This window comes from Morone saxatilis, unplaced genomic scaffold, assembly GCF_004916995.1.
Source record: "Morone saxatilis isolate NCDOM2014 unplaced genomic scaffold, NCSU_SB_2.0 Contig9, whole genome shotgun sequence".
Taxonomy (NCBI): Eukaryota; Metazoa; Chordata; class Actinopteri; family Moronidae; genus Morone; species Morone saxatilis.
Window position 1 is genome coordinate 10,885,409 of NW_023340268.1, and position 11,727 is coordinate 10,897,135.

At 42.7% G+C, this 11,727-nt stretch overlaps 1 protein-coding gene across 3 annotated transcripts in view; it reads right to left on the reverse strand.

Annotated features, from left to right (window-relative positions):
• Positions 1-6: 6 nt before the first annotated feature.
• Positions 7-11,727, reverse strand: part of atxn1a (ataxin 1a) — an 83,641-nt gene continuing 71,920 nt past the window's right edge. For all 3 annotated transcript variants that reach the window (XM_035681102.1, XM_035681103.1, XM_035681104.1), the window contains 2 exons: positions 4,628-6,989; positions 7-1,811 (listed from right to left, as the gene is read on the reverse strand). In XM_035681102.1, coding sequence (XP_035536995.1) covers positions 1,212-1,811; positions 4,628-6,472 — 2,445 coding nt within the window. In that variant the 5' untranslated portion in view covers positions 6,473-6,989 and the 3' untranslated portion in view covers positions 7-1,211. The remainder of the gene's footprint in view (positions 1,812-4,627; positions 6,990-11,727) is intronic.

Genomic DNA, 11,727 nt, shown 5'->3' on the forward strand with positions numbered 1-11,727 from the left:
ATATATATATATATATAAAAAATCTTAAAACATACAGTACTGCGTAAATAAAGAGACAACAAATATGTGTCGGCTGTATGGTGAGTGTGACAGGTGTGTTAAGTGCTTTGAATCATCTTGACCCTCTCGGAACTGACATGCAGATTCTCTCAGTTTCTCTCACACAGCCTTTCTCCTTAAAAAAATATAAAGAAATTCATCAAAAAACGATGAGGATTGTATGAAGTCTTCCTCTTAACATTATTTTTAAAGTGAAGTTCGCCAACCCAGTGTGTTTGCACTTGTATGTATCAGGTTAGGGTATCTCACATTTACACATTAACAATGACCCACCTAGGTTCAATCTAGGACTATATGACCCCTGATTAAGGTTTTTGACAATCATTGAAAACAACTATCTGGTGAGATAGAAGACAAGGGGTTTAAGAAAAAAAAATGTAAATGAAATAAGATGAAAGTAAAGACTCCACCATCATCAAACTGAACAGTGTTATTCCCTCTCTATTGTGTGGCACACTGGTACCACCTGATGACATCACTGATCAGGTCTGGCACACCCTGATGGCACGGTGAAGAACACGTGCTACGTTTATACTAAAAAAAAATGTTTTTCTTACTCCCACTCAGCAGATGAAAAATTTCATGATTTACCCACAAATCCTTCATGCTTAGGATCAGCTGACATTATATCACTCCTGTGGTCCAGTGTAAAACCACTGGCGTGGCAAGATTTTCGTCCAGGCGGCCTCACTAGCAGTGCACAGGGAGTGAATTCACTGCCAAGAAACTAACTGAGAGCTAATTCAATTTCAACTTTACATAATCTGCAATGTGTATCCAGCCAAGAAGAGCCATCCAGCATTGCTCCTGTGTGCCACACAGCCACCAACAAACACTCTTCACTAATCCCTAACCATAAGTCATATTGTGAAAACCACCAAAACGGCACAGATTGCTTGTGTGATATCAAATCCATCTACAAAAAAAAGAAAAAAGTGTTATAAACTACATGGACTTAATGTAAGGTGATACCATGTAGGGTAAATTTACCTCTACAGTACAGTATTCAAGATAGAAAAATAAAAACAGAAAACAAAACTTTAAAACCAAGACAAATGAAACATTAAAGTGGGCATTCATGATTTTTTTTGTAGAATCCTTTTCTGTTTTTTTTCCAAATCCCAATGGTTACACAACAGTCCTGCGAGCATTCACTTGCCAATATTCGACCTTCCCTCAATGCTGACTTTCACCTCATGAGGGATAAAGGAAGGTTTCGGCAGGGTCAAGGGTGGCTCCTCCTCGGATTTTTCTACTTTTCGACCTTCAGGGGCAGACCATCTCCGCTTCCTGCCTCTTGATGGCTTACTGGAGCCAGCTTCTGCACCGCCGGCAACCTGACATTTAGAAACTAACCCTCTTTCTCCAAACATGAGATCTCCGTTTTCCACATTGGTGCCACTCCTATTGCCACTTCCACCCTTCCCTCGCTGGCTGATGCCATTCTCCCGCTCGCTGTGCCTGGAGCCTCCTCCACCACAGCTTTGGGGAGCGTCTAAAACAGCTCTGTGGGGTTTGAGGTGCGCGTGGCTGGGGGCTGGGACACAAGCAGGGGTGGCCAGCTCCAGGGGCTGCGTCTTCTTCAGAGATCCGTTCCTCAGGTTCTTGAGGGTAAGTGAAATACAAACATCACCCACAGACAGCTTGGTGCAAGGCAGCTCCAGAAGCTGGGTGGTCCGGTCAGGGCAGCATGAAGACCAGCCTTGGCCGAAGACGAAGAAGGGGTACTCCACCAAGACCTCCACACTCACCTAGAGGAAAAGGAATGGTGGAAAGACACATCAAGACAAAGACACTTCTGGTCTTCTAAGCCCCTAAAAACTTGGTTTCAAACACATACTATTTTTCCAGAACTTTAAATAGTTCTGACTAAATAAGCAACAATGACATTTTCATTTAGGAAAAAATTGAAAGAAAGCATGTTAACTGAAGAGGTAAACTGAAATCATCACAATGTTATAGTGCATTTGGGAATAGGCAAAAGCTATTGTAATGATGTGCTTTGCATAGTAATAACATAGTTTGAGTCAAACAAGTAGCTACATCGGGGTTGGTGTCGGGGTAGAGGGTGGAGTAACGTCAACGTTAGAGTTTGTTCATTCATTTAGTTCATATATAAGTGTCAGAACTGCATAGCGAAGCGAGGCTTATAGGGAACCACTCTAAACGCACATGATTGTGCTTTTATTGTGTGCTTTTAATACATAATGATAAGTTAAAGAAAAAAATGTGTCTACCACTTTAACATTAGTATTAGACTTAAAGTGGTAGACAAAGTGGCTAATCTGCTTCATCAGGACTGCGTGGGTGTGGTTTGATCAGATTTGGTTGACAGCAATAATCCACCTAATCATCACATTCTGACAGGAAACACGAAGAGAGAGAGACATCATGTTTATGTAAAATGCTATCTCTCATAGTGAGAAAAAAATCTCTTTTTTTTTTTTTTTTACAAACAAGGACATCTCTCTGGCTGCTTGTCAAAAACAAAGGACTTCATTTTTGTCCAAAATTTAGCTAAATTAAAGAAAATGGGATTTTGTAATAACGTTGATTGGTCTGGCACAGCTGGATATTGTTGGCGTAGGAAAAAATGACAAACATTCAAACATTCCCACTAGGAAGAAATATCTTTGTGACCAAAGGGGCAAGATATTCAACAATATCAATCCAAAAATGAAGCCTTGTGGTCCAAAATCAATGAGGAGGATGGAACATATTTTTGTGAAGAGATTGAAATTCCTCTGGATTCAATTCTGTACTTTGGTGTCTGCTTTATGATTTGTATGTATGACAGAATGAAGAGATGACAGACGCAGAGGAGGCTTTGAGATATGATGGATAGAGCGAGGGAGAAAATAAACCTGAGGAGAAAGAAGTGAAGGAATATCTGAAATATTGTAGAGAGAATGAGATGGTGGGAGTGGAAAAAGCTACTGAGATGGAGATGAAAAGGCGAGATTACAAAGGGAGGGTGGGTAGAACAAGAAGAGGAGTGAGGAAGGGAGTGTGAAGGAAAACAATGTCAAGAACGATACAAGTGGAAGATGTATCAAACACCCTCTCAAAGCAAACATCAGGCAATATTTTCCCTCCTGTATTATATAATTTTTGACTTCTTAGAGTAAAGTCCTCCGAGTGTGGACTCAAAGCTGCTACCACCTCTCAGGAAAATAAAATAAAAAGTAAGAGCCACTGATGGAGTACAAGAGAGAAAGATAAGTCTTTGAAAGATTGTCAGCTTTTGTGGGGTACAGTATCAAAGAGCAGCCGGGGGCGCGAGAGATGGTTAGAGATGTGCTGTGTGGGCGGACGAGTCACAGCGTGGACAGATGAAATAGATTAACTGGCTTTAACGCGCACCCTCAAAGACAGTGAGAAGGGTGCGTGTGTGTGTGAGTGTGTTTGAAGGAGTAAGAGAGAACCACAGACAGATAACAGAAGGATAAATTGTAGCATAGTATTACATGTTAAGAGATTACTGAGAGATTGAAGAGGAAATAGTAAGGGTTCGATGTAGCCTCTTAAACCTTTCCAGTACAAAACATTATCTGGGAATAAAGCATGTATCCTACGTTTGTACTTTAGGTATTTTACAGACCTAAATCACATATTAGATAAATATTTCAAACACGCAAAGTATTACATGTAGAAATAAAGCAGGAATGTGTTGCTGAATCAGTGCACTCATGCTCCTGGCTTCACTGAATGCTTGAAAGAAAACCTGATGAGTAAATTCCAACAGTCGACTCTTTGATCTGTCTCTAAAGCTTGTAATCAGAACATGTTTGTTACATGACTGCCTTGCTAGTACATTGAACTTCATCGCGAGGGGAATAGCGGAGTCCTGTGAGATTCACGATTATAGAGTCATTAATACGGGCGCAGCTCAACACTTGTCATTCAACATTAATAACACCAGCCAAGAGTATACATAAAAGCCTTGTTAGAGATCCATGATACAACTGGGCTGATTAGCTTGGCACTGCATGATATTTTTTACACAGTTTTCACTGTATATTTCTGTTCTTCCAATGTTCTTTCAAATGGACTAAAGGTTTCAGCACCTGTCATAATGATGGGTCCTGCAATAAACGATGGTTAGCAAACTGTCATCATGCTTTGTAAAATCACACCAAGAACAAGAATTATAGGATGAGTTTCACTTTCTTTCAGAGAGTTAGACGAGAAGATCGATACCAGTCTCATGTCTGTGCATTAACAATGGAGACAACACTGAGAACTGAATTAGCTACTAACACCTCCGAAGCTTATAATTCACATGTTGTATCACTGATTTTTACACAAATAAATTTGGAAATGGAAAAGTTCTCCGGGAGTGTGCGATAGTTTCAGCTTGTAAACCACTTTAAAACCACAATTTGACATTTTTACATTTGTGTATGGGTTAAACAAACAACATTAAAAGTTGTTAATTAGTGAGGTAGTATTTCTCAACTTTGGAGAGAGCAAGGCTTAATTGTTAATGGACAGACTTAAGAATGATGTCAATCAAACTCTCCCAAAATGTCTATTCCTTTAAAAACGGTTGCTTCATGTCTCTCACCTGTGCACGGTGCTCACCAACGGAAAACTGAACCACAGCAAAGTTGGGTGAGGTGTGGCTCCCTTCGATGCGCTCAACTGTGGACGAGTCGATCTTCAGCTCACTGCTGATCTCGGCACTCTGGATGAAGTCCTCTGTCTTCAGGTCCTCCACACGTTTCAGCTCTCCATCGGCCAGCTGGATGATGGAGCCCTTGATGAAATACGGGGGGAGTGAAGGGGGCACCACTGTACTGGATGTGGGCGGAGGAGCAGAAGGAGCAACTAGACCCGGCAGAGCAGGAACAATGGGCAGATGAAGCTGGGCTTGGACCACTGCACTTGAAGCAGCCTGATGATAGTGGCCGCTGGGGGGTTCCAGAGTTTCTCCTTTGGTGGCAGTGGCAGCAATGTATGTGTGTGGGAGTGTGGTAGGAAACGGTGCGGCTTGGGTCGATGATGTTACGTGGGAAGTTACAGCTTCCAATGTGGTGACTCCACCTCCACTAACAGGGATAATGACCGGTTGGGCGCCAGGAATGAGTAAGTGTTGTTGTAGGCTGGTGTGGTAGCTGATTGGCGTATGCTGGCTCCCATTGCCCTCTGCGATGTAACCAATGATTGGTGGCTGAGGGTAGATACTGGTGGAGGGGAGCCCCATTGACAGTGACTCTGTAGCGTTGTGGGTGGTCTGGATAACGGTCTGGGGCGACAGTGTGCTGACAGCAGCTTTCAGGCTGTTGACACTTAATGGGGGTGGAAACGTGAAAGAGGAAGTGGTGTTGGAGGAGGAGGATGTGCGATTGACAGGCTTGCCCAGGATGATGCCACCTTTCTCCAGGTGTGCAGAGGTTGTCACCTTCTCAGGGCTGGCTCTGGGTGGTACCAGCTGGTGGTCCCCATGGCTGTTAGGCATAAGCATGACAGATGTTCTCAGCCCTGAGGGATCATGAGTAGAGTACTCTGATGGCAGAACCAGCTGGCGTGCCTCGTAAGAGGACAAAGTGGTGTCTCGTAATTTGCTCCCTGGCTTGGAGAGGCTGGACTCAGGGGATGCTCCATACCGCCGGCCCCTTTCCAGCTCTCCATTGTGGAGCTCTCTGGGTCTGGTGCCAATCTCCTCTTTCCTGGTGGGTCCATCTGTGTACTGCACCACAACCTGGGACATCCCATGCCCCAAAGTATGATGGTGATGCAGTGAGTGGGGAGAAAGGTGAACGCCTCCCTGGTGATGAGGCGACGGCACAGTCCGTGGGGAGCTTGACATTTGAACATGGTGAGGGTTGGGGTCTGTAGAAGGTGGAGGCATGGAGGTACGCCCCGTGGATGCTCTCTGCTGGTCATGTTTGGAGGCCTGCGAAGGAGCACAGACTGTCTCTGTGTGTGAGGGTCTCTGTGCGGCCAAAGAGGAGGAGGAGAGGGGGGGAGGTGGAGGAGGAGGTGGAAGCAGTTGAGGGGAGATGTAGCCTGTGTATGGGGCAGTGTAGGGTGAGGCTATAAACTGCAGGTTGGGAGGCAGTTGGGTGTAATGGACAGTTCCTCCAACTGTGGACTGTGACAGAGGGGATGTATACACTGTAGGAAGAGATGAGACTAACCTCAGTGAGGAAGAGGAGGATGAAGTGTCTGATGTGGAGAAGAGGGATTTATACTGGGGCCCGTCAGACTGACTGGAGCTACGGTGCCCACCCACGCCACTCTCATTGCCACCAGCCACACTGGCAAGCCAGGCCATGTTCTCTGTGCGCTGGCTGTCACTGGCAGGTGGCATAATGGGTGAGCGAATTTCAGATGGTAATGTACTTGAGGGGATCTCCCTCTTCTTTGGGGGCAGACATTCATTACTGCGTTCCTGGTTGGACTTCATGCTGACTTCGCCTCCCGTCCTTTAACTGTACTTGCAATTCCTTAATTTTTGGACTTCTACAGCTTTATCTTCCTTTTTTGTTCTCTCTCTCTCTAACTTTCTATTTCACTTTCTTTTCTCTTTTTCTCACTTGTGATAATCCCCTTGTCTCACTTTAATTAACGATGAATTAACTTTCCCAAACTTTTTTCTCTTTCACTCTCTATCCAGTTCACCCAAGGCCGTTGAACCAGGTCTTTTTTTTTTGATAACAAAGAAAATCCAGGTCCTAACAAGCAGGTGAGGAAGGATTAAAGATGGAGATGAAGATATGGAGGGGTAGTTAGAGGGGAGGGGTAGGGCGGTCTGTTTGGTCCAGGGGTCTTTAGCGGCTGAAGGGTGAGCTCAGTGTGGTAGGGGAGAGTGTCACGACGTCACACCTGCTGCTGCCGCCGAGGACGACGGGGGGCCGAGTGCGCCGCACTTCATGCGGAATCATTTCCCTGCAAAAGCAAGCCTGCCGACACCCAGCGCAATCCTGTGGAAGAGAAAGATAGACTGTTAGGAAAAGGCGTGGATTTAAATAGGGCGGTACAATAAAATTGGAATATTATCTAAATCACAATATGGCCAACTGCAATTTCTTAATAAAGGTAAAATGTGTGACATAATTATAGTGCTGCAGAGACGCCCTGTCCTACAAATCTTCTCAAGATGTAAGAAAACATGCTTGTTGCCCAACAAATGTCACATCATGATTTTGCTATATATTTCAATAAAGATGAAAACTGTGTTACAAAAATCATCATTCACACTAATTGTGCAATTGTAACATATGTCAATATGATTGTAAGCCTTAGATCTAAAGATGATTAATACATAAATACATACAAATTCATATTTTTTTTTTTTTACGTGTGCAGGTTGTTTTCACCAAGACAGCAACCATAATGACCAATTTTCAAAATTCCTGCCCCCTGAAACTGCATCAGCTAATTGTTTTTCAATGAATCTGAAAGATGACATACTGCAAGCTACCCAATGCACTGCATAAAACAGTAAAACACTGTAACCCTGGTCTGGGGTACTGGCCGTTGGTTAGCATAAAGGTTTTTTTTAAATTGATGTTTCAGTCTAAATGAAAACTCAAAACTTTTGACTATTTGGTTTTAAAAAATTTCCCCCCGGGGATCAATAAAGTATTTCTGATTCTGATTTCTGATAACCATTCATCCATTTATTAATCACAATATAGCAAATTAAACTACTCTAGATCATGTTTTGCAACCAGGTGCAAATACAAGATGGAGACCAACACATGGTTCCAGCAAACACAGGACATGAAAATGAAAAACAAGGCATAGGAAAGCAAAATGATGCACTGCACCAAGTGATTCAGGAGCACAGCAACAGGCTCAAGAAGAGAAACTACTGAACTATACGTTTACTAGCATAAAGGTTGACAAACAGACTATAAACCAACAAAATGACGCTCTGCGCCAACAAACTCGGGAGCCCAACAAACAGTTCCATAACAAAAACTTGTCACAGACTAACACAAAGACAACAAAAAAGACAGTCAAAAACACTCACAATAACTGTGTTTGAAAGGAATTATAATACGCTGACAAAAATGACTCCTTGCAATAAGTAAATCAGGAGTCCAAGTAATAATTTCATGGGTATTGGCATTTCATACAAAATAGGCTGCACATACAGACAAATGAAAAACTGTGGCAAAACAGTATGTTGTCAAAAATCCCTTTAGTAATCTGCATTTGGAGAAATTTGCTGATGATCGAGCTATGTTTGTAGAAGTGAAAAAAGCTTTCCATGGTGGTGAAAATGGCTACAAGGAAAGCTCGTCTTGTGCTTCTACAGTGCATGGTAAAATTAGCTGTGGTCGTTGCACCAGGCGGCTAAGTTGATGTGGTTTTTGGTGCCAGCAGTGGGGGGAGCAAATGAATTGAAGCAGAATAAAAAATAATCCAATGGGTTTCCAGAAGCTTGCACCCCGAATAATAATAATCTAAACAATTCCAAGAAGTTTCCAGCACCTGCCTGGGTTGTATTCAATAAAGTATGTGTGAGTGTGTACCACATGTGTGTGTGCCATCTGTTAGCGAGGACCCCCTGCTGCAAAAGATGGAAAGCTTGGTGTGAATCTCATAAATAATGTACAAGCATTTCAAGCACATGCACCCACCTACTCACCCACACACACACCCACCCACACACACACACATCATCCTGCTTACTCAAACACTGACACCTGGGCATATTCAATTATGCTGACACATGTTCTTTCCCTGACACACAGCACAAGTTCACACACAAACACACACTCTATTTCACTAACTAGTGAACAAAACCGGCACATACACTTAGACTTCATATTTGCACACTTGAAAGTGGCCGGTGTATCAGCTGATTAACACGCACTAAAAATGTGCAGCTAGCATAGCTGTTGTTACAGCAACAACTCACTGACTGCAATACAAGGTTTGTCAATTTATTTCCTGTTAAGAGATGGGAAGGTCAGTCGCTTTACTTTGACAAAGGCTGAGGGAGTTTTATGCAACTTTGAAATTTGCACAATTAAACTTACAGAAATACATGAGCATTGTGGCAATAAGACGATGAAAAAACATGATTAATTACATAAATATTCAGTTTAAAAGGCCAATCACATGATTATTCATAAAAAACAAACACTAAGAAAGGTTTAGTTTCTACTGAGAACTACATATAGAAGGCTTTTTGATCCAAAAAATGATGTGTCTTGACATAATGCTGAGAATCTGCAGACACGGGGCACACGGATATAAAAGCAAGTAAGTAACCACCATTTATGCAACTGGTTTGGTAAAATCGCTGAATGTAAGACTGCAATTGTAACTGTACTCACATTAGACCCCATAACACAACCTCTTGTATCGGTGATGACTCTGATCTCTGTAGCTGCCAAGCCACAAAAGATTTCATCTTTCAACCAGAATGACTGGGTCAACACCTCCCAGACCTCCTAAGGCTTATTTGCTAATTCCTGCAGAGTGATACTAATTGCACTCCCTGTGTGTATTGGTGTGTGTGTGTGTGTGTGAGTTCTGCAGCACGAGGGACATCTTGCATCCCAAGCAGATTCCTGTGATTTAAGAAGTGTCGCAGTGCTACTACAACACAACCGCAGAGACAGGCGTAGGAGTAAACACACACACACACACAAACACAGTGTTTTATGGTAGTGAGCACACAGACGCACTTTCTGAAGAACACACCATCTGTTCAATCAAGCAGGCATGAGTCAGAGGTGCACTGAGAGGTACTGTTGATCGGTGAGGTTTTAGCACTGAGATGCAATCTTCTCTGCCTCTCCCTCCTTCAGTCTACCTCCACTCGAGTCCTCTCTCCTGCCTCAGCCTGCCCACCTATCCTTCTTCATAACTCCATTCTCAATTATCATTCTTCCATCTAATGGTTTTATGTTCTTAATCTTCTGTCTCCTAATGCCTTTGCTTCTTGTCTCTTGGCCTCCTTTCACATGAATCTTCTACCCGTCTCTCCACTGTACCACACCTCATTCACTGTACTGTTGGTGCTGTGTCGGTATAGATAGATATATAAAAGATAAATAAAAAAAGAAAATACTATATAACTATTCTGCTTTTATTCAACAAGCTCTTGCTCAAATTAAAACTTTAAGATAAGAGGAATGCTATGTGTCTGAGAGCTCTTAGATTAGAGACATTTCATATCAACTGTCACATCAAACACTGACAGTGTCTGTACATCCAGCCACTGATCTCTTCCTGCTGCCATCTATGAGAGCTTTTATCTTTAGAGTGAGGCACGTCATTTCTAACAGTTCACTCTGTGCATGTGAAAAAGCTTCTTTCCTTTCCAGAAGAAATATTATATGCATTTTGTAATGAGATATATATCTGTGTGTGCTAAGGCAAGCAACATATCACAGTTAGATTGCTACTGCAGCAGAAAGGATGTAAACTACTACTACAAGAAAAGTGGTTTGTCATCCTAACTTTGTCTGTCTGCTGTTTGCTGCCAGGCAGGTAGCTAGAATAGGATTTTAAAACTTTTTTTCTGAGAACAGCTGCGTGCTGTGCATGATAAGAGAGGTGAGAGTGAACCAAAGCAGTTATGTTGCAAAAAAACAAAACAATGATGTAAAATCTCCAAAAATGCACCATACAGCAGAGTCCGGCGATAATTATCCGTGGGTTTGTTACTACAAGCGACACCTTTCACACTATATGCAGTCATTAGATTCATTGTTAATATGAACATCTCGATTACACCAGCTTAGAATAGTGCAGGAGCCAACAGTGAGATGTACACATTAATCCTGGGGAAAAAACTGAACTTCCAAGCTTGGGTCCTTTCTCTTCTACTTTGTCCTGCAATTGAGAGAGAGAGAGAGAGAGAGAGAGGGAGAGAGAGAGAATAGAAGAAGACTGTGCTGAGAGTGAAGGAGAAGAAGGAGTGAAAGTAGAGAAAAAGACTCATTCTTGCTGTAAACTCCTCAGCTGAGACTTCGCTGAGGGCTACATTCCCTCCTTATTAACCCTTCCAGCACACAGGCTGGGAAATGTGGGCATTTTGAACAAAAAAAAACTACAATTAGGTAAGGAAAAGTACGAGGAGGGTCGACAAAGGGATTTGAGGGAGGGATAAAGAGAGATAAACAGGGGTTTGAGAGTGAGGAAAGGCTTGGGACGCACAGGAGAGGGAGAGAGAACGAGAGGAAAGCTCAACTGACCTACATTGCAAAAAGAGAGAGTATTGCTTCACTGAAACTGACACTCAAACACACATTCACTGAAAAGCGATGTCACCTGAATCTTGCTGAGTTTGCAGCGTGTACTTGTGTGTGTGTGTGTGTGTAGGTGTTGTGCGTGCGTGTTAGATATCAGATGACCCTGTAACCCAAGCCGGCTGTCCTCCATGTGCCTTTAGTCTCTCACACACACACATTCACTCAACACAATGATCCACCTTACCATAAGTCTGTGTGGTGTGTGTTGTGTGTAGTTTTGTTGTGTGTGGTGTGTCTGCTTTCTGGGATACCTAGTGAATAGTGAAAAAACTTTTGTGTTTGTGAGTCAAACTGATCGTTCACTTCCATGCCTATACTATTATCCTTTACGTCAATAACAGTACAATCAACATACCAGACTACATATAGTTTACTTCTTTTTTTTTTATCACTCCACATAGAAGTCAGGACAGTACATGCTACAGCCTGAGGTGGTTATTCT